Raw genomic sequence first — 27,940 nt, 5'->3', positions numbered from 1 at the left:
AGCCATCGTATCCAGGACGCAGTCATAGTCAACCATGGTCTCCCATCCCCAGCAATCACAAAACCGACTCCAGATCCCAGCTCCCAACTTTCCCCTCTCCTCGCCCATCACAGAGGAAGTCCCCAGTCCTACGTCGACTGCCTCCGATGACCGGGAGCTGGAGAGGACCCGTCCCTTTGAGTTCCTGGCAAAGATGACCGCTCAGGACTCGCTCAGCAGCAGGACACACCCTCCCTACCCTGTCGATGAACCCCGACAGGACGAACGCAATCCCTCGTCCGGCGCAAACCCCACCAAGAGAGCCGAAAGACCTGTCGGGCTGAACCTGGTCACCGACTTCTCGCGTCCAACACCGCAGCCCCGTCCGGACGCCCCGTTTGTGGACCTCAACGATCTCAAGGTGCTCTCCAAGGTGCGCGAGAAGGAGAGATCTGCACAGACTCTCAAGGGTATCCTGAAGAAAGGCCCTTCACACGGGTTCCAGCGACTCCCCGACGACCCGGACGAGGTAGTCAACAAGAAGCGAGCGTCATGGTTTGACGTGAAATCGAAGATCTCGCCCCGGCGCAACAAATACAAGGACGATCTGTCCCCGTCAGACCGGCCCATCATGATCGGCTTCAGCATGCCGCGCGACGACGAAACCCCTCCCCACCAACACCAGGCGCAGTCACACAAAGACAGGTCCAAGGAGCTCGACAGCGCCGGCAGCCAGCCCACCCCGCTGACTCCCTCCATCATCGTCACGCCCGCCCGCGATGACAACTTCTGGCCCGACTTCAGCCAGATCCACCACCACCCGCGCGCAACCTCCAGCATCTACTCCCAACCCACGCCGCTCCTGGAATCCCGCGAAAGCGGCATCCCCCCGGTTCCTGCCATCCCCGCGCAGCATGCCGCAGCCAAGAACGAGATCCTCAGCCCGGCCACGCCGAACCGGCAGTCCGCGCTGTCCACACGCAAGCTGCGTGCATACTCGACGGGCACGGTCTTCGAGGAAGACGAGCACTGGCGGCCCGCCACGCGGAGCCGGTCGTATTCGAGCGAGAGCGCGAAGCGGGCGTTCGACCGGCTCAGTGCGCTGGGGACCCGCGGCGGCGGGCGGCTGAGCGTGGTGTCCGACTCCAACCGGCCCGTGTCGCAGGGGTGGTGGACGTATCTCCTCTCGCCGCTGCTGGACCGCTCCAACACGTTCTCCAGCCGGAAGACGCCGACGGAAGCGACGCGGCCGCCGCTGCCGACCCCCACGACCCAGCACTCCGGCCTGTCTGACGAGTGGTGGGAGAAGGAGGTGTCGTGTTTCTCGCCGGATACGCCCGAGACGGCGGCGCCGCGCGGCGAGGTCGCCAGCTGGCAGAATGAGACGAATCCGTTCGCGGATGAGAAGCGTGGTTTGGAGGGTGAGACGGGGAGTCCGGCGGAGGCGGGGCCGATGTCGTTTGTTTTTATGGGCAAGACGATCCAGGGCTGCGCAGCGGAGTACTACCAGGCCTGCGCGCATGAGCTGTTTAGCAAGACGCCATATTTCGAGTGCGTCAATCACGTCTGCTCGATCACGCCGAAGGACGTAGCCCGTGCGCAGTCTGGTGTGCTCGTGGCGGGTGACGCTGATGCGCAGGGGAGTAGAGGCATACTTGTTGATGTGGATGATCCTCCGGAGAGTGAAAATAGAGGCATATCAGACGCGGACTCCGTGACAGGGTCTCGTGGGATGTCTGGAGGAGCGCCATCTACTAAAGCCCCAGAGAGCCCAGTGGGAACCCCAAAAGATAGTGACAGCAAGAGAAGCACGGGGGCGGGTGTGAAAGAAGCACCAGCACCAGCACCAGCACCAGCGGACGACACAGTTGACGATAGAGGAGATTGGGAAAAGTCACCGCCAGCACAGCCGGCAAGTGAGAAACAGGCACCATTTCCGTTCATACTTCCCAATGGCGCCCCTCCCGGCACACAGGTATACGTGCAGTCTGCGCCAGCTCCATCGGCGCCTGTCGTCGGCACCGAGCGCTCAGTCCCTCATTATATTGTGGTGCAACCACCGAACTACACTGCGCCGGCCCAAGCTGCCCTCCCGACCTCGCCTGGACTGCAACGAGCAACAGAGCAGGGGGGATCGATTCCACTGGACGACATACAGGGCGGTCCAGTTCCCGCGTACACATATGAGCCGAACGATGGCGTACTTCCGCCTCGCATGGGGCCGCTTCCCATCACGCGAGAAGCCATGACGCACCCGGTGACCGAGAGAGAGCGCATCGAGACACGAAGGAGGAGACTGGAGAAGGAAGACCGCATAGGCAGGAAGGCCGGCGGGCTGTGGCGTGGGAGGGGTTGTTTCAGCAACAAGGGCTGTTTTGGACGGCCCGGCCGCGAGGGACGCCTGCGACGGCGGTGGTACGTCGCCATTGCCGCGTTCTTCCTGGCCATTGTGGTGGTCGCGGTAGTCCTGGCCATCCTGCTCACGAGACGGGGAGACAACACGCCGGTCGAGTCGCAATGGCTCAACCTCACGGGCTACCCACCCATGCCGACAGGCATTTCAACCATTGCCGGTCCTGAAGCAAAAGTGCAGAACTCTGGTTGCATCACTCCATCCACGCTCTGGAGTTGCGCGCTTCCACAGGAGCAGCATTCGGCCAACCAGCCGTACGCTGCGAACCAGCCCAACTTCCGCGTGGAGATCCGGTTCCAGAACGGCACGTATCCCAACAGCACCGCCGTTGCGTCAAAGACGGTCACGTCGCGCGGCGTGGGCGAGCTGTTCAATCCCTCGCCGGCGGCGCCCGATCTACAAGACCAGGAGTTCCTGGGCAACACAACCGACAACAACACGACGCCGTACGCAGGCGAGGTGACGCCCTTCTTCATGACGATGCTTTCCCCCGTGAAAGTGTCCAGCTTAACCCGCCGCTCCGACAGCAACAACTTTCCCGACATCGGGTCCCTCATCCCCAGCCCAGCCCATGCCTCAGACGGCACCGCAGCGGCAGCGACCCTCTACCCACTTCCCGAGTCCCAGCCGGTGCGCCTCTACAACCGCGGCCTCGCCACCGAGCACTACGGGTTCTACACATACTTCGACCGGTCCATCTTCCTGGAGTCGCGAGCCCCGCTGGACGGCGGCAGCACGGACGACTCCAAAAGCGACGCGATGGGCGGACCCAGCAAGGCGAACGCGCAGGTTCGCTGCACCTGGGCGCAGACGCGGTTCCTCGTTCAGATCTGGACGCGGCCCGCGCAGGCGGGCATGGCCCTGCTGGCCGCGCCGACCCCGACGACCACTGCGCAGGCGACCTCCACCGCGGGATCGCGCAACGCGACCTCGTCGGCGACGGATTTCGTCCGCCCCGGATCCTTCCCGTATCCGGTCACCATCACGCTGGACCGGCACGGCGGCGTCGCCAAGGAGAAGATGGTGTACTGCTACGGCATGGAGACGGCGCAGCGCATCAACGCGACGGAGAAGAAACTGCAGATCGAGGACCGCGGGTTTGGTGGGGTGTTGGTCAACCCGGCGCCGGGGATCTTCAATCTTACCGGCAGCGATGCGGATGCGAAGGGAAGTTGGGGAGGCGTCGATGGCGGGACCGGCGGGTGTGCGTGTCAATGGGGGAATTGGATCTCGCGGTCCTAACTCTGTGTATCAATCGAAATGAAGCTATTCATTCGTCCGCTGAACACGCGGCATGCACCATACACATAGATGATCTACATCCACATGATACTACGTGCGGGGCTCGATAACAGCAGTCGCCTTAAGTACTAGCTGCGTTCATCACAACCCCGAACACAACCCTGTAAAGAACGTAAGATAGAGAAAAGGAGAATGCCCCAACTCACCGACCACACCATCTCCCTCCTCCGCCTCGGCCACGGCGCCCAAACCCACGTCCGCCGCGCCTGGGAGGGCTTCGTCAACTTCGCCGCGCGCGACAACGTCCTCGAAGTCGCCTTGGGATTGATGTATCTCCCTCCCCTTCCTAGCCTCCCTCCCCTACCCCCAGTCCCTCTAACACAGTGTAGTATAGCCCAAGCCTTCACCAAGGTCGTCACCTCCTTCGTCTCGGACATCATCCTCCCCATCATCTCGCTCCTCCCCTTCCTCAATCGCAACATGGACCAGAAGTTCGCCGTGCTAATGGCCGGGCCGCGGTACGTCGAGGGCGAGGGGTACAACACGCTGACGCAGGCGCGCGACGATGGTGCCTTGGTTCTGGCCTATGGGTACTATCCTCCTTCCCCCCCCTTCCTCCGGTGCAAATCTTCCTGCAGGGTCTTGTTCCTGCTGTCAGGCTAGGCTAAGGCTAACGGAGCGAGTGCTAGGGTGTTTCTGGAAACGGTGCTGAGCTTTCTCGGGGTCAGCGTGACGCTGTACGCGGTGGCAAAGTTGTACATGTATATCTCGCATGATGCGATTATCAAGCCGACGGTGCATTGCCGGTATTGCAAGAAGTTTATCAGTGATCAGGTTTGTTCCCGTTTTATTTTGTTTCGTGGGTTAGGCGGTGCTGATGGTTAGGCGCAACGATGTACGTTCTGTTCGAGTTGGCAGGATGGGAGGGAGGAACTTGTTTCGCTTAGTCCTTAGGCTACTCGGGCTAATATTAAGAGGAAGGAAAGAAAGTTTTATTAGTTCTAACCTGAGCGAGTGACAGAACCAGCCCCAACGCCACCAGCTCATCGGCTGAAGAGAGACAGATAGACAGATATATTACCCAACCGTTCGACGACCAAGAGATACAGATATGAACAAAGACATAAGGAAAGACTCATTACTTCAACGCGCGTAGGAGGTATGATATTATCGCGCAACATCCACTCAAGCAAGCACCATCAGGCCCATGACAATGCTGCCGGCCATGGCGACGCCAGGCACGTAGATGGTCGAGCCAGGGTTGGCGGCCCCGATGCTGGTTTGAGCCGGGGGAGCCACGCCGCCCTCGTTGCCGCCGACAGTGTTGGTGCCCGTGCTCGTGGCCGAGGAGGTGCTCTTGGGCTTCTGAGAGGAAACGAGCACCGAGCTGCTGGCCGCCTTCGAGGAGGGGACCGCCGCGCTGGACACGGGAGCGCTGGAGACCGGAGCAGGAATCACAGGCACACTGGTGGCCTTAGAAGGCTGGGCAGGGGCGCTGGACTGAGCCGGAGCAGAGGGCTGAGCCGGAGCGGATGGCTGAGCCGGAGCGGATGGCTGAGCCGGAGCGGATGGCTGAGCCGGAGCGGATGGCTGAGCAGGAGCAGAAGGCTGAGCGGGGGCAGAGGGCTGAGCCGGAGCGGAGGGCTTCTCAGCAGGGGCAGAGGGCTGAGCCGGAGCGGAGGGCTTCTCAGCAGGGGCAGAGGGCTGAGCCGGAGCGGAAGGCTTCTCAGCAGGGGGCAGAGGGCTGAGCCGGAGCGGAAGGCTTTTCAGCGGGAGAGGAAGGCTGAACGGGAGCAGGAGGAGCGGGAGTCGTCGTGGCAGGTGGAGCCGGGGTCTCCGTCGTAGGAGGGGGAGCAGCGGTCTCCGGGCATCCCTCCTCGCAGACAGTGCTGGTGATGGTGGTGATAACCTCTTCCTCGCACTCGGTGGAGGACACAACCACGGGGGTCGGAGTGGGAGTCTCCTCACAGTCCGTAAGAGTGACCGACTTGTGGCCACGCTTGTTGGGCACGGCAGCATGAGCAGCGCCGGCCCAGAGCCAAAGCAGTCACAACAGAGGTAGAGTAGCGCATGGTGGTTGGTATTCGAACGAAGGATGGAGTGCTGAATAGCTCAAAAGAACGAATGAGAAGCGCTTCTCAGTCGACGACTTGAGGATTATGCAAAGAAGTGATGCGTAGAGGAATGAAGACCAGGATCTGGGACGACACTCATGGGATACTTATACGTTCGTCGAAGCTATCCTGGAGGCCAATATCCGGATTCATCACAGTGAGGTTGAGCCGAATTCCCTCTCGTCTCCGCGTCGATGGAGGGCCATGACTGGAACCGGAGAGGTCCAGCTTGAGAGAATCCATCACCTTTCGCCATGTTTGCCTACTGCATTCGGACAGTTGTCAACTGGAAGGTTTGTTTGTTGCGAATGAAGCCGCAAAGGGCATGGGAGGTCACGTGAGACGACGCCTTCAGAAACGGCAGGCGGCCAACTTTACCGCACGCAGAACAACGCAGGCAGGGGATGTCGATCCATTCCAACGCCTCGAGCTTGACTATCGAGGTTCTGTTCAACTGCATACCAGAGACTGCAGTATGAAACGGGGGAAGCTTTGGTTAGAAAGGGCGGGGATGAAGACATCAGAATGCGCATGGACGGAGAGAAACTGCCTGCCGATAGAGTCCCATTGCTTCTTACGGACGAGTCGATCGCTTCTATTAGGCTAGTCCAAGATTACTCCGTATTGGCGCAGAGGCAGTCTGCCAAAGTGCATCTGCATTCTGAAAGACAGTCGACGCAGGACCAAGAATCTGGTAGGGACGTAGTATGCAGGACTGCAGGACAGTGTCACCCGTGCTTCTCGAGTGTTTTCCTAACTGAAAAGGATGGGTCGTTGCTGATACCCCCGCAAACGCCACCGTGGACCAGAGAATGTGCTCTGACAGGAAGGTCGCATCCATCCATTCTCCCGGGAGTATCCCATCCACACCCCCGGACAATGGGATTGTGGAACTATGACTGTGGATTCGTAATCCGGCACCAAGGTTACATCGGCGCAGATCATGAGGCTGCATGGAAGACGAGCTGGCGGCTTGATCCGGAGCCATGGTCGTGGCCCTTTAATGTTGACGACACGGACAGAAGTTTGGTTGGAGGCATGCCAGGCATTGATGTTGTGAGTTGCTTTGAGTAGGTAGTGCTAAGGCATGAGAGATCGTACAGTTCGATCGCTGTTTCCACCGAGATCAACATCACTAGACATCGTACGACAGTGTCTGTCTATAGTGTAGTTGCATTGTGGATGTTAGGTGAGAGCATCAATAGCCAAGCCAAAAGAGGAAATCCCTCGATCGAGATATTACTCAGCACATCACGTGTGATAAGTCACGCTGGCGATAAGCCCGCCCCTGTTTTCCTGTGCAACTCCTTCGGATCGAGTCTCCGATCAGCAGTCGGTGTTCCCAACCATGACTTCTCGACGCCATATCCCGAGTCAGTCTCTTCTATCGCCGGGGGACTACGACGAAGATGCCGAGTCGTTGCGGTCCCCCTCGGAGCAAGACTCGGATTCGGAAGACGACGAGTTCCTCCGCAATTCTCGGACCACCCTGGAATTGGCGGAACACGATCGCACCGTGTTGGACGACGAGGAGGAGACCGAGAAGCTGCTCACTAGAGCAGGGCCGACACATGGAATCCGCAGGCTATTCAGTCCCAATCGCAGCTCCGTCAGAATCGGGAAGCAGGATCGACGACAGCGACGGAGGGAAAGGAGGAATTCCCGCCGCGGCCGTCGGGGGAAGCTGGAGGATTCCGACGACGTGATGTTTGAGATGGAAGAAGGACATCGAGAAGATGAGAGCTCCCTCCTGAGCTCGTCGTCGTCGGACTTGGATGCGCGTGTCAGGGAGAAAGAGAGTTATGACACTACTCCGGTATGGTGTCTGGTGGAGGAGATATTCCGTCCAGATAGCTAACGATATTACAGCAGCAGCGTGTCTCGCGGCTGAAACTCGCCTTGATCTTCGTCTCGATCTTTATCCTGTTTCTGATTTGCCTTCTCGGTGCATACAAGGCCTCATCGAAGTTTCGGTCCTCTCACTCCCTCAAACCTCTTGTCTCGAACGGCTCCGCGCTATTCGCCCCTACCACCATCGTCATCTCCCTCGACGGCTTTCGTGCGGATTTCCTCGATCGCGGACTCACGCCGACGCTCAACGCATTCATTACCAGCGGCATCTCCCCTCAATACATGTTACCCAGCTTTCCCAGCGTCACGTTCCCCAATCACTACACTCTCATTACCGGGACTGTATCCGGAAAGTCATGGGATCCTGGGGAATACATTCTGGGACCCCGAGCTACAAGAAGAATTCCAAAACACGCTGCCCTCCGCGAATATGGAACCCAAATGGTGGAACGCGGAACCCTTGTGGATGACTGCCGAAAACCGGGGGATCGTCACGGCGGTCCACATGTGGCCAGGGTCGGAGGCCCATATCATGGGGGTAGACCCGACATACTATGATCGATATAATGGCTCGGAAGCCCTGTCGCGCAAGGTCGATCGGGTATTGGAATGGCTGGATCTGCCTGGCTTGGAGGATGACTCGCTTGCGGTCCCCGAGCGCCCGCAGTTCATCGCCGCATACGTTCCAAATGTCGATTCGGACGGGCATAAATACGGCCCTAATAGCACGGAGATTCGAAGCACCATCTCCCAGGTGGACGACATGCTGGCTAAACTATTCTCTGGTCTGCAAGAGCGGAACCTTACCGACATTGTCAACGTCGTGATCGTCTCGGATCACGGTATGGCCACCACCTCCACGGAGCGCGTGGTGCAGTTGGATGATCTGATTGACATGAATCTGGTCGAGCGCATTGATGGATGGCCCCTGCGCGGGCTCCGTCCCAAGCGACCGGAAGACGTCGACAGTCTCAAAGTCCAGTTGGAAACTCTGGCGGAGAACTACTCCCACGCAGTGGAGGTGTATACCCGCGAAACCATGCCCGAACGCTACCATTTCTCCAACAACGACCGCATTGCTCCGTTGTGGGTGATTCCCAAGACCGGCTGGGTGATCGTAGAACGGCCCGACTTCGACGTCCAAGAAGCCCTGGCCAGTGGAAAGGACTACCACCCTCGTGGCGTCCACGGATATAATCACGAGCACCCCCTCATGCGCGCGATTTTCGTCGCCCGGGGGCCTGCATTCCCGCACCAGCCTAACAGCCGGATGGAAGTCTTTCGTAAGTGGTGTCGCCTGCCTCGCCTGGTTTCCAACCCGCTGACAACGTCTTGTAGAAAACACCAATGTGTATAACATTCTTTGCGACTCCTTGGGCATTACTCCTCTTCCGAACAACGGCACTTTGCGTCTGCCGTTAACGCCCGTTGGGCTTCATTCGGACGAAGATGCCCCTAGCGTCGAGGCTCCGGTCGATCCGCCCGCCAGTAGCCCCAGCGGCACCAGCGGCACCATGAGCCCCATCCCATCAGGAACCGCGCTCAAGCACCCTTCCCCCGCCACCGAATCTTCTGCGCCGCCTACGCAACGGCCAGACAGCGATGATGAGGCTGGCCCGACCTGGTGGGGCACCCTGTGGGACAAATTCGAGGGTCTCAAGGACTGGGCGACTGATATCTTTGACACGGTGAAGGACAATTTTGCGACATCCAGCTGAGCTGTCTGGGGACTTCATATATAATATCGCGTATTTTCTTTTCTCTTCTCTTTTGATTTGTTTCTTTCTTTTTGGCGATTCATAGCGATAGCACATATGATACCCATGTATTCACTCCATCGGTTGGCCTGTCAGGCTGAAAGCTGACGATGACTGCAGCGGAGCCCGCCATAACCATTGGTGCCCTCGTCCAGCTAGTCGTGCTGATCTGTGAGTCAACTGCGCACGGTCACAATCGTTGTACTACCTCTTGAGGCTCTGTCACCACCGTCTGGCCTGCTCGGCCGTTCTAGGCTCCTCTCTGCGGGTGCCTGGTACCAGAGTGAAGCTGGCCACAAGCGCGATGACGTTGGACAAGTGAAGGGTCATCCATGTCATGGTCAGGTCTATATAAGTTGCCGCCAGACGCCACCAAATTCACCGTCTGCATCATCCTCTTCTGTGGGCGTCTCGTCATTGAGATACACCCATCCATCATGGCGAACAATACGACCGCCTCAACGACCCTCACTCCGTCCGACACGGCCATGTTGGACACTTTCATCCCCGGATATTCTCTTCTCTCCCATTTTCTCATCTCTTACATGCACATCGACCTCTCCCAGTACATTCCCTACATCATCACGGCGCTGGTCCTGGTCGCTTCGTCGCGGTACACCATCTATCGCTTCCAGTACTTAGTTAAAGACTACTGCGTGTCTACGGCCGAGATCCGACTTGATGACGAGATCTACAACTACCTCATGTATTGGTTGACGCAGCAGCCATTCACCACTCGGACTACGCAGTTCGTCGCCAGCACCAAAACTGCCAGCACGTTCCGCACCTTCTTCTACGACGATGAAGACCACGACAGCAACGGTGCCCTCGATTCCGACGACGAATACGACGAACAGGGCAACGCACTCGCCTTTGATGACTACTGGGCCAAGGCCAAGACCCGCGACAAGTTCAAGCGACTGCGCTTCACCCCGGCCGAGGGCACCCACTACTTCTGGTACCGTGGGCGCCTCCTCGCCTTCATCCGCGAGCGCGACGACAAGAACAACAGTGGCTCGTCCTGGATGCGGCTGATGAGTCCGGAGCGGCTGTACCTGTCGTGCTTCGGCCGCGACCCAACCATCTTGAAGCAGCTCCTGGAGGAAGCCCAGCGCGCATACGTCGCCCGCGACCACGACAGCACGGTCATCTACCGTGGCCAGAAACACGGTAGCTACCCGGACTGGGTGCGGTGCATGTCGCGCGCGCCGCGGCCCCTGTCGACCGTCGTGCTGGACCAAGCGCAGAAGAAGGCCTTCGTCGCCGACATCAAGGAGTATCTGCACCCACGCACGCGTCGCTGGTATTCCAACCGCGGCATCCCCTACCGTCGCGGGTACCTCTTGCACGGGCCGCCAGGCACAGGCAAGACGAGCCTCTGCTTCGCGACGGCGGGCCTGCTCGGCGTGGCGTTGTACCTGCTGAACCTCAGCTCAAAGAATCTGGACGAAGACGACCTCATGGCGCTCTTCCAGGACCTCCCGCGGCGGTGCATCGTGCTCCTCGAAGACGTCGACTGCGCGGGCATGACACACAAGCGCGACGGGACCGGCGACGAGGCGAAGGACGGCGACAAGACCGAAAAGAACGGCAGCACCGACGCGAGCAAGACCAGTCCCACCGGCGCCAAGGGCGACGAGACGACCGACCAGTCCGGCACCAACAATCCCAAGGGCATCTCGCTGTCCGGTCTGCTCAACGTCATCGACGGCGTGGCCGCCAGCGAAGGCCGCATCCTCGTCATGACCACCAACCACCCGGAGAAGCTGGATGCGGCGCTGCTGCGCCCCGGGCGGGTCGACATGTCGATCAAGTTCTGCTGTGCGGACAAAGAAGACACCAAGCAGCTGTTCCTGGGGATCTACTCGACGCTGGAGGGCGACGTGCACACGCGGCTGTCCGGCGGTGCCACCGGCGGTGCCACCGGCAAGAAGCGAGTTCGCAAGACGCCGGCGGCGCCATGGCAGCGGCTGTCGCCCGAGGAGATCGAGAAGCTTGCGGTGGAGTTTGCGGAGCTGGTCCCCGAGGGCGAGTTTAGTCCGGCCGAGATCCAAGGGTATCTGCTGTATCACAAGAACGACCCCGAGGGGGCTATCGACGGGGTGCGGAAATGGGTGGAGGAAATGCGGGCGAAACGCGAGAAGGGAGATGTGCCGAGCGAGACGAAGCCGAGCGAGAAGAAATGACTAACTTGCATGATAGACTTGCGGTAGATGCCGATACGAGATATACCCCCCTTCAATGTACGAAGAGATTAATGCTAATACACAAATGTTCTTGTTGGTGATAGGTAGTCTGCCGTCTACTTGATTGTACCTATTCCAGTCTGCCGAAGGATGCTCCAAGCCAAGAATACCCAACCAAAGGATCAACGATAATAGGACTAACATATGCGGTGAAGAGAAGAATAAAGATATCCAAGAAGGGAAGAAGCCCTGACCGTACTCCGAATGACAAGAAACAATGAGAAAACTATAGTAATGTGACCTGGTTCCCGGAGATGGCCAGGTCCGCCTGATATGTACAGCGCGTATCGGGCGCACAGAAGCCATGGAAGAGCATGCGGTCCCCACAGCCACAGACCGTGCCGCCGCCAGGCGAGGTCAGGTTAAAGTTGCCCGTCTGGAGCAGCTTGACGCCGGTCTTGACGTAGGGGCCGGTGATGGACTTGGACGTGGCATAGCGGACATCATACTTGGGATCCGTGAAGCAGTGGGTGGAGTAGAAGAGGAAGTACGTGTCACCGTGGAGGATGAGATTGGGGGCCTCGACGAGGGGCCCGTCAGAGTCGTCGCGGTCGAGGATCTGCACGGCGTCGCCGACGGGGGTGAAGCCGTCGTCGGCGACCTTCTGCAGCAGGATGGGGGTGGGTTTCAGCGGCGGGATGCCGTTGTTGCAGTCGCCGCCGTTCCCGATGCTGTTGCCGTCGACCTTGAAGACGACGTAGCGGCTGCCGTCCTTGTCGAGGAAGCCGGCCGGGTCGATGGAGCCGCCCTGGTCCAGCCGGCATGACAGCGGCGTCTCGTTGGGCACATACGGGCCCGACGGGTCGGTGCCTACCGAGACGGCGGTGCCGACGCAGTGGTGACGGACCATTTCTTTGGCCTCGCCCGAGTAGTACATGACGTACTTGCCGTCTTTCTGGCGGGGGTCAGTCACGTACGTTGTTGCGGGGAGGTAAGGTCAGGGGATCAACATACTCGTTGCACGACATCCGGGGCCCAGTGGTCGATCTCGGTCTCCCAGCCGGCCAGCGTGGGAAGGGCCTCCTTGTCAAGCAGGGTCCATGTCTCGAAATCGGTGGAATGGGCGACCTGGACGCGCTTGCCGTTGCCGTTAGTACCAAAGGCGTACCAGGAGTCGTCGTTGCCGTCCTGCACGAAGCTCGGATCCGGGAAGTTGGTGTCGAGCACCAGGCGCGGGCCGGCTACGCGCTTCTGCAGCGGCGATGCCAGGGCCCCAGTGGTCAGGGCCAACCCTACGGCCAAGGAAGAGAGGTGAGAGAGCCACATGCTCGTGGAGGGCCTGCCGTGCGCGGGAGAGGATAGAGATCGTCGGGGAAGGGAATGTCAGTTGATCTCTCTAGAGAAGGAGGAGGCTGGGAGGCAGGCACGCAGCAGGCACAGGGCAACTGAGAACAAGAAGAGTAAGGAAAAGGTATGCAGCTCTGTTTCGGGATGCGGCGAGCCTTTATAAAGAAAGCGCCATGAGTCCTCCAAGAAAAGGTAGCTGGAAGCCACCGCACGCCAACCGCATTTGGGGCCGGCGGGACAGCGCGACCTGTCTCTCGGGCTCCTCCTGGACGAAATCATCAGCCCTTTGATAGCCAACAGGCGGTGCTAGTGGGGATGGGAAGGGGGGTCTGGTGGCCCCGGCATGGCATACATGCGTACAAGGTTGCCGGCCGAGATGTGGGGGATCTGGCTGCAGGACACCATTCCGCAATGATTTTCTACTGCGCTCTAGTGGATTGGATCCCCCGGGTCCATTGTCGACAGTATCAGGCTGGAATGGTGCACTGGCAGGAGGAAGTGGCGGAGTCTGGACGCATTGAGCATGGAGCACTGCACCCGGCAGCGACTATAGAAAAATGATAATAAAAATAAAATAAAATCAAGATGAAAGAAAATCAAAATCAAATAAGGTCAGCAGCCAACTTAAATGCCAGAACCGATTCGCCTGAGAAGCATTCCGAAAGCGGGCACAGCATTGTTGATGATCGCTTTGGTGCAGATCCTGGATGCTCCACGCCAGACTGCTGGAGACAATAATATTTCAGGATGAGGCGATATCTTGACAAATCGTCGAAATAGTGCAAACGGTAGGAGCAGATAAAGAAACGGACTGAACAGATCGTCCAGATCTCTGTAGAGCAACGCAAGGGCGTACCTCCGTATCGTCAACCGCATCGAACATCCCCCTGAGAATCATTGGCGAGCTTCTTTCCGACTGCAGAGGTTCGCACTCGCATGTCTGACTTGTCTCATGGATTAATCTCCACCAGATCTGAGCACCCCTCGCAGCGCACAGGAGCCACTGCCGAGCGTCTCCCGAGACTCTCCAGGATCTATCGAATGCGACGCCTTCTTCTCAGACATCTGAATGAAAGCCCACATAGCTGGGGCCAGACGGACGTCTTCGGAAGCCCGTCCAGACACCGCCAGGCCCATAACAAACAATCCAGTGGCGGACCAGAGGAACGCCCGGGTGTCTGATGGCCGAGATATCCCATGATACGACTGTAGTCCACTTGGTGCTTTCTTTATCGTGTGATTGATTCAGCGGTGCTGTTTCGGTTTTCCTTTCATCGGGTCTTTGTGTGCGTATGCCTGATCGGGAGAAGAGATGCATGGAGAAGGGTCACGAAAACATCGGACCCGTCCATCAGGCACCAGACACATGGCAATCAAGGGGGGGAAACAAAGTTCATCCTGGCCATCTCGAACACACGGTCACTCGGGAATGTCACACTTGTCTTCCCTCTCGGCGTGCGATCTGGTCCAATTGCGCCGGCCGATCGATAGGTGCGACCTTCACCGCAATGTCAGCGGCCAGCGTACAGCGTACAACTACAGCCCTCGACAAAGCGACAACCGTCAGACATGTGAGTCGCAGCCGAGTCCCGACGTTCTAGGCGACCGCGAATACAAAGAGCTCCGGCCCTTGCGTAGATACCCTAAGGAAATTCTCCTGCTGGCCGCTCCGCAGCCATATGATGTATCCAACAAAGACAGCGTTTAGGTTCTCCCTCGCTTGCACTGGAGCCACCAAGCCAAGCACTCGATCGCCGCTAAGATCGGCGGGGAGATTCATTAGGCCTGATGTGAGAGGTGGCAGTGGCGGTTTAGCGGCTCTTAGCCTCCGATGTCGAGGGCTCAGCTGAGCGCGGTAGAACTCCGAGTGTTTCCTTGGTCTCGTGAGGTGTGGACAGACAAAGAGCTGGCTAGCTGGCTTTGTGTTGCTGTTCCCTTGTCCCCGCGATGCGTCTGCGTCCATGAGGCAAGAATAATGACGACATCTGCGTGGAGGTTGGGGTTTGGGCTGCGATCGCGTGTCAGGGCCACGGGTTGGGCGTCGATGAAGCTGTCAGTCTGTCGCTGACTGCATCGTGGAGGTGAAGCAGGGATCGTCATGTGCGTGAGAGGAGCAGGGATGGTTGAACGCTGCGGATAGAATCGGCGAAGCAATGACCTCGTTCGCGTTGTGTGACGCTGGTCCGAGGTAAGGGTTGAGGATGATGTCAGGGTGCGAGGAAGGATAGACATAGACAGTACGCAGAGCTGCGCATACTCATCAGGCATTGTATCAACACCGCACTGTATATACACATAACTATAGAACCATATCCTAGTAGAAATAGAATGCACGCCAAACGCCACATGCAAGAAATAACCCGACAAACGCCGTAGCCACACCTAAGACGCAGTCAACACCCAGCTCTCAAACGGCGTCCCACGCGTCTGTCTCGTCCCATCGTCGCGCGTCGTATACAACACCGGCTGAAACTCGCAGGCCGCCGCATACGCCCGAATCAGATACCGCCAGTAGCACGACTCGGCGGCCGGGGTAAGATAGCGGTCTCGAAAGGTGCGCACCGCATTATCCGCGATGCGCTCCGCCGTCTCCGGCCGGTCAATGAGGAACTCAATCTTACGCTGCAAATCGGAGAAGTCGCGCTCGACCTCGACGTAGTTCTGCTCCGGCCCCGTCGCAATCAGCGCCGCATGGTGCGCCTCGCGCCAGATCAGCCGGTGCGAGACCACCACCGACCGACAGTTGAGCAGGTACTTGCCGCGGCCGGAGAAGCTGCGGCCCTCCGTGTGCGCGAGGAACATGTACCTGCAGTGCTCCTCCATGGGCAGCAGGTTGAAGCGGAGGTCGTTCTCGTCGTCCCAGTCGAGCACGCGCACGCTGGCCCAGCTGCGGCCCTGCGTCTGCTTGAGCAGTTTGCCCCGGATGCCCGGGTTCGGCGCGACGCTGCCGCGCCACACGAGCTGCTTCTTTTTGTCGGCGAAGCGGGTGCCGGGGATGACTTCGCCCGTGACTGTTGTCTCGCCGTTGTCCACGGCGGCGATGCGCCGCCGGATGTCCTTGTACGGCCCGATCTTCACCTCCGGCCACGACCAGTAGCCAAAGTCGGGCATCAGCCAAACACTCTCGTCCTCCTCGCGCTTGGAGTAGGACCAGATCGGCCCGACGCCCGTGCTGTAGTCGTCCGTTGTGAAGACGAACTCGACGCTGGGGAGGAGATGGCGGTCCGGGAAGGCGGCCAGGGCTCGTTGCAGGGAATGCAGGGTGGCTTTGGCTCGGGAAAAGGTGAATGGCATGGCGCCGTAGTCCACGATGTACAGCTATCCAGCGGAGACGGTTAGACCAGCGACCAAGGGCTAGGGCCAGCAGGAACCCCATAACTCACCTCCCCATTCTCGATAATCCCCCGCACCATTCCATCATCGACGGCCAGACCGTCCAGATCCTGGAATCGAATCGGATTGCTTTCACGGAACGAGGCCGATTTGTCGAGCTCGACAAAGAGCTTCGGGAATGCGGCGCGACACTGCTCGTCCGACAGCCCGTGGTTATTCCCGTCCTGCTGGACATCGAATTCCCAAGTTATGCTACTATTGGCGCAGGATGGAGAGGAATGCGGCGGTCCTGAAGGTTTGATCACGTATTTAGTGGCATTGGTCGAGAACTGGCCGTTGTACACCAGGAATGCGACGAGGGCCAGTGATAGCAGCGCGCCCGTGGTCAGACAGCGGGTCCATGGTGATTGACTCTGCGTCCAGCGCATTGTGTGTGTCCAAGTGTATAGAAGAATAGGAAGTCTGTCGTTATGCCATATATGACGTTGTTGGTATATAGTCGAGTGAGTCGATCTGAGTGAGGCTGTCTGATCGGCTTAAGGGATGCACTCGTAGCAAAAGATGTTAAAGTATATAATCATAATAAAATTCTCGTGTCTCATAAATTGGAATGATAAATTCCCATAGACTTGTCCAGACTTGCTGTACGAGTGAATGCAATTGACAAGTCTTCTCCGACGCGATGAGATATCCTGATGGGATGCGGTGTTTCCATGGCAACAATCCCACCACCCACTCTTTACTCCGGAGTAACTATACACGACACACTACAGGCTCCAGAGCCCATGATCCATGATCATAACGGACAACGTATTCAGTGTCAAGGACGACTGTCGCCGGCGAACAGCCGTAACCTCTTATATACCATCATCGGCCTCCGTCGCGTCTATATCCGGAATGTTACATTGATCTATATACAGAGGACCGCACGCGTCACAAGCGGCTGGTGTATTCAGGGGTATCTCAAATCAACCAAAAAGTATATCCGAAGCAGAATAGAAGGGAACGAGAGACAGCCGTCCGTAAAACCGAAAGGAAAAGCCAGAGGGGGGGAGCAAATATTCTTCAGGGAAAGAAAGCAAAGGCGTCCGTCCACCAGACAGACAGCTGTGCAAGAAACGAGATAATCCCATCGCATCTCACAGAGATCGGCGAAATAATCAAATCATCATGCGCGTAAAATTCAAAGCAAATTCGTAGTATCATAGCCGGTCGATAGCAGTGCATGCAGTGACCAGGGCATATCCTCTTACCCAGCCCCGTTAGTCACGGTCTTGCCCCCTGCACTACTAAAGTAACTCTCGTCGATCTTCAAAATCCATTCAACCTTCTGCGCCTCCGTCCGAGCCGCAAAGAGGAAGGTATTCTGGGCACCATACACGGCGAACACGTTCGGACGGCCCTTTGACGAACTGGTGTCCGTCTCCGCTCCCGGTCCATTCAACAGACGTGCAAAGTCCGGCGCATGGTCGATCCGCGAGTTGCGGAGATTGATAGCGTTGATCTCGTCACCGTCGGGAACCGAATAGATATGGATATATGGACGCCGAAGCTCGACGAAGCGCCGTACCCAGTGGCTGTTGGTATCATCTGGGGTCAACAGATACCCCGACTTGAGGGAAGACGTGTTCTTTGGCAGGGTCTGAATGGTTGCAATGAACCGTGGCTTCAACGAGGACTCGTCGGAGACAGAACTACCATCTTCGCTGGACGAAGGGTTAGTGTGGGATGCGAATGCGGCACCGCCCGCAGGTGGCTCAGTATTGCTTCGGACAAGGATAGACTCGGTTTGGTCCGTCTTCGTGGTCCAGAGCTCGATGTATTTTCGGAGAAGCTTGGCTTTGCGCTCCGTAAGCTCATTGTTCCGAAGAGGCGTTGATCGCCCGCTTCTAGGGGGCGAAGCCACCAGACTGCTGGCACTGAGCGCTCCTTTCGCCGCATTCAATTCGGCAACACGTCGTCGTCGTTTACGTGCGGCGATGAAGTCCCGTACGAGCGACACCTTTCGGGGTGACCAAGTCGTAAGGAGCTCTTCGCCCTTGACGTAGTCATTTTGCGTGTTCATTCGCCACAAGTCCGCGGCGCGCTTCGCAGAGACCGGCCGCACTGTCAGCGAATACATGCGGACGGTAGAGTGGACGATCCTAGTGGAATTGAAGAACTGTTTGAACATCGACTGCGGTCGCACATAAGTTCGCCCTTGGATTTGCAGGGTCAGGTCCACATCAAATGTCACCGGATCTTGCAAGCGCGACGACAAGAGATCCCATTTGAGAGTGACCTGCACACGATACTTCTCGGCGGTCACTCGGTCGAGAAGGAGAGAGCCATGCAAGCTCGAGTCCCACTGGCCAATGATCGTCACATTCGAGGTCCCATCCGCGTTGTCCTTGACCATCGGCTCCTGGACAAACTTGAGAGGAACATCGGGTGTCTGGAGGTCTTGGTCGGGAATCTTGCCCCAAGGATCCAGCAGCCGGACTGAGCCGACCCGTATGTTGGTAAGATCATCCCAGGGCAGACTTTCAGTTGAGCTATACGTGAGGTTCACAAGAATCCGCCGCTGAAGACCTTGATGAAGTTGATACGTTCCCGCGTCCAGGTTATTGCTCTGCACAACCTCAACCGGGAGATACTCTCCATTCTCAGCAAGTTCAAGAATCTGCGCTCTGGCAAAGACGTCGTGACGCTCCTCCAGATAAAATTCAGACTCCGCAATACGAGGGGTTTTCCGCTTATCGGGAGTCGCCTCTGCAGAATCGCGCATATCGTCCCAACTGAGAAGCTTGTCAAGGTGCATCTGCGTCACTCGGGCATAGACACAAATCTTGAGCGCAGCCGTCCGTGGGCTTGAAAGCGGTAGACTCATGCTGTGCACACTCTCAAATCGAACGGGCGACTCGTCAAATCCGCTGATCATTTGGGTAGTAGTAGCGCCGCCTTCTTCAGAAATACCAGGCACAAAGAGTTGTGCATGGACGTCAGTGCCCTCCCATTCGGCGAAGCCCACCATATCGCGCATCACAACATTGAACTTCAGAGTAGACGAGGGTGCCTGTGCGGAGGAAGGCTCCAGGGAAAGTCGGATTATGCCAATGACATTCTGGGTGTATGGAGAAGTGACCTCAACGGAAAAGTCCTGCACTCGCGTCTCAAAAACAGCAGTCAGTGGGATATCTGCGTCGCCAACAAGAGAGTACTGCGGTGAACAAGGCTCAGAGAATGGGTTTTCGAGCTTGAAATGCTGGATGTAATCAGGGCGATCGATATATTGGTGCAGCTGTCGCATGGCTTGGAGTCGCCGCTGGAGCTTCTCGATAGACCATAGATGGATGACACACTGCTTGAAATCAATCACCCGCACTGCGATGCAAGGCTTCTTGGCGTCATCCAAAACGATATCTTCGTCTCCGGATATGCCGTTCAAGACTAAGTCATATGACGAAGCCATATTGTGTCCATGGTCAATGATGGCAAACTGAAACACAACGTTCTTGTCCATGATGTGGCTCATCACCTGGGCTTCCTTCAGAAGCGATGCATGCTGCAGCACTTTCTCGGTCATCCGGACATAGTTCTGTTGTGACCAATGGCGGTAGACAGAGCGTGCGACTTCAATCTCCCTTGGATCCAGCTTTGCAAACCCATTTTCATAGATCCTAGGGACGGGTTGGCCCATATCCTTCATGTGGGATTCAAACAGTTCTTTCTGTTTCTTCAGCTGTGCCTCGTATTCTTGTTTCGTCGCGCGGAGTGTCTCTTCCATCTTCGCCTTTTCAGAGCGCAGATCTTCGACACCTTGGCTAGCCTCTGCATTTCTCAGCTTATCTTGAAACTCCTCTTTTTGTCGGTCCAACTGCCGTTGCATGTCCTGTCGTACGGAGTTTAGCGTGGCTATCCCGTTCTGGCCTTCGTCCTCTTCATTGTGACGAGGTGTCCCAGGCATGGTAATGGCAGTATCCAAGGAAAAATTATCGATGGTGCCATTGGACATGTATTTGTCGCGCACAGGAAAAGAGCTCAGCGAGTCAGAATCCTCCTCATTCTCCATCAGACCACGACGCGTTGCCCGAACCTTCTGCACATCCTCGAAGAGAGCGTTCAGTTCATCGTCTGGCATGTGCGCAATATGGTCCGGTCCCAACACGGCACTGACAGCCTCGCGGCGGGCGTAGAACCAATCCGATTCACGTCCCTGCTGCGGAGGCATTGGGGAATCAGCCCGGCTAGAATCTCCATCGAGTTCAGAGCCAGTCTTGCTTAAGCTCCGGTCATGGGTCTTGTTCGGAGCGGGCGAACCAAGCTGGCTTGTGGTTACCGAATGGCGCAGTAGACTCTGTTCTACTCTCTCAGCCCGGGCTTCTTGGGGATGGTTGAAACGAAAGATGTGGAAATCGCCCAAGATTATACGGAAGCCACTTTTGAGCCGTTTGGGCTGGTCAATCCGCAGTCCATTCACCATGACCGCGGCGCCTTCCGTCGGCACAATGGTCACCACGTTATCGACGTTCTCAAACTTACAATGGTTGGCAAGGATCTTGGAACCGTTCAGTCTGATTTCCACGTTACTTCCTTGATCCATGTTTCCGACCATTGTAGTACCTGGCTTGATATTATAGACAAGGCACTCGGCGAGCAGCGGGTCATCGCTTAGGTTCACAAGATGTGGCATCTTCTTCGGGGTACTGAGACCAATGAAGCCCTTTTCGATACTGATACCCAACTCTTCCAGAGCTGCCTCGCGCTCTTTGTGAATCTGTTCCGTCTTGACCAGCTTCTCCTCCCACGTCTGATTAAGGTCTTTGTAAAGCTTCTCGCTTTGGTTCAACTGTTCCACGATCTCTGCCTTGCTCACTTTGGTGACAGTGCCATCGGCTTGCTGGATAGAGACCATCTGCTTCTCCAGTGGTGTATCCGGGGGGTAGTATTCTTCGGAAGGAATGGCACCCGCTGCTGCTGATGCACCCCCCGCCACTGCGCCTGCGCCAGGCGCCACACCACCCCCAAGCTTGGATCGAAGCTGCGCAAGCTCTTCCTTGAGCTCGCGGATCATCCGAGCGTTTGGATCTTCGTTCACGACCGCATGGTTCTTGATACGTTTTGCGGAGTCGGCGTAGCGCAGAGTACTCAGGGTCTCGTCAAAGTTGATATCCGCAGGTGAAATAGCCGCAATCATCGCCGTCATCGAGTTACCTCCGAGGGAGTCCTTGAGCAGCCATGTGAGAACTGAATCACGATATGGAACCATTGAGGCGTTCTTCTTTTTGCCGGAAGCCAAGTCCGCAAGGGCGGCAATCACACGACCGAGTGTTGATAGAGATCGGTTAATTTCGGCACCCTCCTTGAGTCGCGCACCAGTCGCGCCGGTCGACGTCGCACGCTCCGAACCCGCAAGATCGACAAGACTGATTCTTGAGACTTTCTCGGAGTCCATCGACGTCTCGGCGTCATGGCGCTTTTGCGTCAGTGTCAGCGTGAAGACAGCGTGCGATCTACTTGACGTCTCGTTCATGTTGGTAGCCGCGACGGTTCTGGCCTTGTTTCCTTCGTCCATCAAGTTTTCGATCTCATCGAACGATCGCACGACGAGCTTGGCGAGGTCTTCGACATATGGACCCGTCGACGGATGCTCACGGACTTTCAGGTTTCCTTTATTGGAGGGATTGAGCAGATCGCGCACACGTTCGTTGTAGATTTCGAGGTAGGACACTTCGACAGTGCAGTTCAGGTTACTGTCTTGCTGCATCATTGAGGAGATGCGCTCGAACATCGACTGGCAAATCCGGGGAATGACACCGTACTCCTTGCCGTATCCCATCATCGAGTACGACTTTCCGGAACCGGTCTGACCGTAGGCGAAGATACAGTTGTTGTAGCCTCCAAACGCATTGTCCAACAGCGGCACACCCAAGTCGCCGAAGAGACTGTCTTGACTGGCATAGTTGGGGGCATTCTTGTCAAATGACCAGTAGGACCTATCGAAGGCGAACGACTTGTTACCATCCGCCGCAGCTTTCCCGCCTTTTCGCGATTTATCTTCGGCGCCGGGTGGGGTGGAGAGGATGGTCTGGTTGTCTTTCATCTGAACGATACATTTTGCGCCTCGGTCGATTTCTGGTGTCGCAGACAGGACGGGTTAGTTGGGATCTCCAGAAGGGTCACCGGAGGTCTGGCGATTGACTAGTACGTACCTCTGCTGTTGAAAGGCCGCACTCTCACCACCACCTTAATATTTCCTCCGCCGCCTGGAGCCATGATGGACTATGCCCCATATACCCGGGGGTGTCAACGGTCTGCGACTGGTAGAGTTCGACTCCGAAGAGCGTCGGGAAACACGAGCCGCGAACGCCTCCGGGAGCGCCGCCCTGTTGTATATCAAAAATCGGGTCTCTTATCGTCTATCGCGGGTCTTCGGGGTGTCAGATTCGATAACTCAGTGAGATCACAGTTGAATTGGACGTAGATGCTTGAACGTCAACACAGACGTCATGTAGGGATGTATACGTTGTGTTGAGGGGGGGGTAGCGGCGGCGCGTTCTCAGGGGAAGAATAGCAGCGAATATTCTGGTTGATAGGGTCGGGTTTGAGATCGGATACGCGACAGTCGCCCTCCAGGATGGCTTGACACAGGACCCTGTCTTGAGAAAGGGGAACAACGTCTCACAGGGATCGGTCGACTGGAAATCCAACCTTCAACTCCTCGCAGACGCGGGAAAAGCCACATGAGAGCCAAAAGGCCGCGTTCATGCGGATTAGGTAAGCGGGTCCTCCCCATCAACAACCTCCCGCCTACCGCCCGCCTTCCAGATGACTTGCGTGAGGAATATCGGACTCTAGCACGGTGTGTAGGTCTGTGTTCTTCTCGAATGCCGAACATGCAGGCACCGGTTCTCTCGGGGTCCTGATTCGCGCTCCTTCTCTCGGGTCGGTCTGGGGTGTTTCGTTTCCAGGGTTGATTCTCCGCTGTGGGACCGTGGTAGCATCCTACTCCATTCGATCCAGATATTGGAGGCATGGTTCTGAAACGGGTATCTAGATTAGTGCATGTCTGTTAGGATTACCGCTCTGGATGTTGTTGTCGTGGGTTTCGACCAGATGGTGTTCTACCAAAGTAGGTAGTTAGATATATATATTGACTGGTGCTCACAGACGCGATGACATTCTGCGGACAGAAGCTGTATGACTTGAATACTTGGCCATCTTTGAATAAACATTGCTAGCAGTATAGCCAGTCTGCAAGCTCAACGGTGTCACCTTACATCTTGGTAAGGAAGATGATATTTTTGTTCCTACCCTACACCTCCAAAGGAGGGTCGGGGAACTAGTACGTAGTCACCTTCACCACGGCCCCGCATTCTTGGGCATAACTATATAGTACCTTACGAAGGGGAGAATCCAGATCAGTGAGGTAGAAGCTTCAGATAGATTGGATAGGGCTGGATTAGAGACATTTCTTCTGTAGTCAAGCAATCACGCTACAACTGCATTGCCACAACCAGGCGCCCGAGCCAGCAGCGTGCTACAGTGATGCTAATACAGATGAAGATCTCCGGGTCTTGCGTGATGGGCCACTTCAGCAGTCAAGACAAGGCTATCAGGGTATAAGTACTCGGTTAAGCAATGCTGACCTGCATGTACAGCTGGCAAGTCTGCCTTGACCGAATCAGCCTGTAAGAGATGGCCATGTAGCAAGCGGTGGATACCAAGGATGTATATACTAGACAGCCACGAATAAAAATCGGAGTAGCAATGGCTTGACATCTCGCGATACAGCCTCTCTAATGCCCACGTTCATTGTGAAGCTGCTGGCCTACCTTTGCATTTCAGAGAGAATAATGGATGTTGTGGTATTCAAGAATAGACAAGGCACTTCCTTGATCATGCTAGACATCACCCAGCTCATTGTCTGTAAAATGTCTAGGAGAATTATGGAATTTTACATCAATCACCGCATCCCTATACGTAATGTGTTGCCATCGAAAGGCACAAGGGGAAAAGGAAGCATCACTGAGTGATTGGTTGCTTTCGGGCTTGCTTCGTGATGATAAGCGGGCCTGCGCAGGATATGCCCCGATATCACACCAGGTGAGCTGAGACGCCACCCGGGAGACGATTGAAAACGGCTTCGAGGATATCGCCAAATCACGGTCGAGAGATACAACGGAGTCACTCTGGAACGTGACAGCGGTGACGAATCCACCTGCACGAAGTGACATATCGCCAAAGGGAGGCGAACAGGGAGCGTCTGCCAATGATAGAGCTGTACGCGGCAGGCTGAACACGGTCCTACCAAACCCAAGCATCGTGTTTGGGTTTTTATTGGGTCGTGACTTTGGGAAGACGATCCTGCTCATATCACGCCTCTTGCGTGGTCAGAAGGGGCCCCGGCCCGAGTTGGCACTGCCATGGCTACTATCACGGTAGCATTCAGCGGGTGTGACGCCTGACAGGGTTGTGATTCACTTGTGTTTGAGATGTGGATGAGGGACTGCACGTTGAGTTTGCTCGTTTTAGATCTCCACTGTATGGACTGTATTGCACTGGCGTATGATGAGACGAGGCGTTGTCGACTCGATCGTTGTCCCTTGCAACAAGTGGCATGTATACAGGTGAAGACCTTTCCGTCTCTGTTTGCCTGTGGACGTTGTCGACTGCTCCCGTCTTTGATATCAGGTAGCACACACATGCAGTGCAGTTCGCTAAAGCTAGGCTCAGTCACACTAAGGCTTTGCTTTCCGGGTGGGAAAGTCCAGCCAGATGGCGGTCACTAGCATCTCGATTCCTTGCAGCTCGGTGACGGCAAAAAGAGTTCCGAAGGGCTGGTTGACAGGGTGATTGCATGATGAACAATGGCCAAATGGATATAGAGAGAGGACTCCTGTTGTGTTTTTCTTTGCCACCACGTTGATGTTATCAATCTGATGCCGGCATTGAGTGTCGACGACGATAACCGGGAATACCCAGGCTGATATGGCGTATTATTATTAATGCACTGTGAAGAGCAGGTGAAGAGCGGTGTAGTGGGGCGCGATTGTTGGGCTTGACGTCAGATGGTAAGGTGCCCACCGTTCGCTTGGACCGAGTCACGATCGGACATTGAACTAGTCCACCTTCATCTGCACTGACCATTGATCGAGACCTGCTTAGGAAAAGAAATATATTACTGTTTATTCTCCGTGTTGAAGGGAAGTTCGCAAGATAGATCACACGTGCAGTCTGGCTAGAATGGTACACCAGGCGACTCTGTAGATTTCTCCGGCACGGGATATCAAAATCAATGTTTGGATCAAGCGGTCAAGCTTCCACACGTGGGATCTGTAGATCGGGCCCGAATCTGGCTTCCTCCGTCCCACCGGTAGAACCATAAAATGGGCACGATGTTGGAAGGGGAGGGATTTACTGATATGATGGCAGTCTGAGGATTGATGATCTAGTGTTTTGGGTCAAGTGTATTGTCTAGGCTTTCAGACACAATATATGATGGGAGATCTAGTACGCACAGAAATATATATCTTGGCGGATTACTCTCAAGTCTCAAGCCTCACTGCCCATGACAGGGTACCAGGATAATATTCAGGATGGAAGCCAAAAGGAGGATATGATTTCTGCATGCACCTCGTATCCAGGGAGGAGGGATTCAACTCGATGGCCTAAATCGGATGCAAAAGACGGAGGAAATTCCGTGGATGAGGGTCGGAGGAGCGGTGGGGACGGTGGATCGGGGCTCAGGAGAAGGAAGAAGCAAAGGAGCAGAAACTTTGTCAACAACGTCATCGGTGGTACAGGGTGTGTTGTTCATTCCTCGTCGAGACATCGATCCCACCTCCGACGGGGAGAGTGTTGCCTAAAGGAGGCATATTACCGAGCGCCGTCCGCGTTTCACCAGAACTGCCGGGAGGCTGACCTGGAGGTACCATCACAACAAAAAAATTCAGGATCGTGTGGAGAAAGTGATGAGAGAATTACCCTGGACGGAGAACGAAGGATGTGATGGACATGGGACCCATGGCGGCGATACGCGGTGTGATGGCATGGTGATGCGGTGGACCTGTTTGCTTCTATCTTCAGGGTTATAAATATATAAATATAGACAGAGTAGATTGACAGATAGAGATGGTTAGGTAGTTACCTGATTAGGCAGTTACAGAGTGTGAAGGAGGATCCATGGATTCTATCCCATAGAGGGCTGAGATAGACCAGTGAGGATGGAGGTGGGCGGAGAATTGACGATTCGTAAAAGCGGACCACGGGGGTCCAGGGCCAATGGGGGGAGGGTTGAGATCCGAGGCCAGGTCGCAAGAGGGAGGTCGGATAGCCGGGATTCTCAGCATAAAGAGAATAAAACGGATGGATAGATAATAATAAAAGTTTAACCAGAATAACCTGGCAAAATAATGAGAAAATCATCCAATCTTCCAATTAGATCACGAGATGTGCGTGGTGTGGTGGTGTGGAAGCTGAGTCAGCAGGATATACTCGGCGCTTCCGTGGGAATAATGTTGGGACTTCTTCTGTTACGGATGTTGTACGTAGCATACCTATCAAGTTCATAGAAAGACAGAACAACATAAGATATAGAATAGAAAGTAAAATTCAAACAATAGTAAAACTACCTCACAAGACATGCAGAAGTTCTAGCAAAGACAGGTAGAAACAAACAGAGAAATAAATAATAAGATAATACTTAATATAATAACAATAATAATGTGGACTGGAGGATACTTCGTACAGATACCGACCCACGGTGACAATACGGAACCAGACGGGAACCGACTGTCGGTTGGCCGTTCAGGCCAGGCCGCCGCGTCCGCTCTGAGCCAGTCAGCAAGGCGAGAGGCGGTACAAATGCCCCATCGCCCGCCCTTTCTCGCTTCTTCTCTTCTGCCTCTCGTTGGTCATCCACCCCTTTTGCTGCCCTCGGTCCAACCCAATCGTCGCCCAGGCTGTCCTCCCCGCCTGCCCTTCGCATCCCCCGATCTGGCTGTGATTGATCAGTCCGTCCATTGGATTCCCATCGCTTCACATGGTGGTGATTTGATTTGGTCTTTCCCCTCCAGTTATCATCCCTCACGCCCGGTCTTGTCCACGGTTCTCCTCGAATCATCATCGAATCACTGCATTATCGGGTACGTTTCGTCGTTTCGTCCACTCTCCCCTTGCTCAAGCGGCTCCCGACTTTATTCCACCCTGCATCCAATCCCATCACTTTTGCTCCGTGGCTTCTGGGTCTCCCCTTGATCCCTTTTCTGTCCATTGGCCTTTGCTTGTCGTTGGCTTCACTCAGTCGCATTGATATCATTCCATCATTGGGTTCTCCTCTCCTCCACCTTACGCCGACTACCTTAATTGCTCTCCCACAAATCAGACCCGTCCCCCCCCCGACTCAACTCGGTCGCGGATCAATCCGGGCCGGGACTGACATCAGCGGCATCGTGCCCGTCCGCCTTTTCTGTTTGGCAGACCGCACGCGCTTCTCCTCTCTTCCCCCCCCCTCTCAACGAATCATCCTCCCGTGACAGAACAACCGGCTCAGATCATTGGCCTTGTTGTACTCTGAGTACATCCCTTCGTTCCCAGTCTCCGAACATTTGCCTTTTCCCCAGATCAGAGGCCATTTGCCTAGGTAACTACCTACCTCCATTGGATCTTCCCTCTGGAACGTGTTGTTTGGGTTCTTTTCGCCGCGGTCCGCTTACCGCGACAATGAGCTCACCGTGA

General features: G+C 56.0%; 7 protein-coding genes across 7 annotated transcripts; 3 read left to right on the top strand and 4 right to left on the bottom strand.

The window, feature by feature from the left end:
• Positions 1 to 34: 34 nt before the first annotated feature.
• Positions 35 to 4,602, top strand: ATEG_07821 (uncharacterized protein; the record flags this gene model as incomplete). The annotated part of the gene is made up of 5 exons (XM_001216442.1): positions 35 to 3,594; positions 3,823 to 4,224; positions 4,324 to 4,468; positions 4,503 to 4,529; positions 4,582 to 4,602. 5 exons carry the CDS (start codon positions 35 to 37, stop codon positions 4,600 to 4,602), a joined length of 4,155 nt encoding a protein of 1,384 aa, XP_001216442.1.
• Positions 4,603 to 4,819: 217 nt separating this feature from the next.
• Positions 4,820 to 5,706, bottom strand: ATEG_07820 (uncharacterized protein; the record flags this gene model as incomplete). The annotated part of the gene is made up of 2 exons (XM_001216441.1): positions 4,820 to 5,417; positions 5,603 to 5,706. The coding sequence occupies 2 exons, from the start codon at positions 5,704 to 5,706 to the stop codon at positions 4,820 to 4,822; spliced, it is 702 nt and encodes a 233-aa protein (XP_001216441.1).
• A 1,390-nt stretch (positions 5,707 to 7,096) lies between these two features.
• ATEG_07819 (uncharacterized protein) lies at positions 7,097 to 9,317 on the top strand (the record flags this gene model as incomplete). Its single annotated transcript, XM_001216440.1, has 4 exons — positions 7,097 to 7,564; positions 7,618 to 7,807; positions 7,863 to 8,882; positions 8,938 to 9,317. The coding sequence occupies 4 exons, from the start codon at positions 7,097 to 7,099 to the stop codon at positions 9,315 to 9,317; spliced, it is 2,058 nt and encodes a 685-aa protein (XP_001216440.1).
• A 476-nt stretch (positions 9,318 to 9,793) lies between these two features.
• On the top strand, positions 9,794 to 11,542 carry ATEG_07818 (BCS1 and AAA domain-containing protein; the record flags this gene model as incomplete). The annotated part of the gene is made up of 1 exon (XM_001216439.1): positions 9,794 to 11,542. The coding sequence occupies one exon, from the start codon at positions 9,794 to 9,796 to the stop codon at positions 11,540 to 11,542; it is 1,749 nt and encodes a 582-aa protein (XP_001216439.1).
• Positions 11,543 to 11,828: 286 nt separating this feature from the next.
• ATEG_07817 (glycoside hydrolase family 43 protein) lies at positions 11,829 to 12,868 on the bottom strand (the record flags this gene model as incomplete). The annotated part of the gene is made up of 2 exons (XM_001216438.1): positions 11,829 to 12,497; positions 12,557 to 12,868. The coding sequence occupies 2 exons, from the start codon at positions 12,866 to 12,868 to the stop codon at positions 11,829 to 11,831; spliced, it is 981 nt and encodes a 326-aa protein (XP_001216438.1).
• Positions 12,869 to 15,271: 2,403 nt separating this feature from the next.
• Positions 15,272 to 16,650, bottom strand: ATEG_07816 (DUF821 domain protein; the record flags this gene model as incomplete). Its single annotated transcript, XM_001216437.1, has 2 exons — positions 15,272 to 16,207; positions 16,273 to 16,650. 2 exons carry the CDS (start codon positions 16,648 to 16,650, stop codon positions 15,272 to 15,274), a joined length of 1,314 nt encoding a protein of 437 aa, XP_001216437.1.
• Positions 16,651 to 17,471: 821 nt separating this feature from the next.
• Positions 17,472 to 22,477, bottom strand: ATEG_07815 (kinesin-3 motor protein uncA; the record flags this gene model as incomplete). The annotated part of the gene is made up of 2 exons (XM_001216436.1): positions 17,472 to 22,336; positions 22,414 to 22,477. The coding sequence occupies 2 exons, from the start codon at positions 22,475 to 22,477 to the stop codon at positions 17,472 to 17,474; spliced, it is 4,929 nt and encodes a 1,642-aa protein (XP_001216436.1).
• Between the last annotated feature and the right edge of the window lie 5,463 nt (positions 22,478 to 27,940).

Source organism: Aspergillus terreus, genomic scaffold, assembly GCF_000149615.1.
Source record: "Aspergillus terreus NIH2624 scaffold_11 genomic scaffold, whole genome shotgun sequence".
Lineage (NCBI taxonomy): Eukaryota > Fungi > Ascomycota > Eurotiomycetes > Eurotiales > Aspergillaceae > Aspergillus > Aspergillus terreus.
This window is presented reverse-complemented; position numbering and strand designations above follow the sequence as displayed.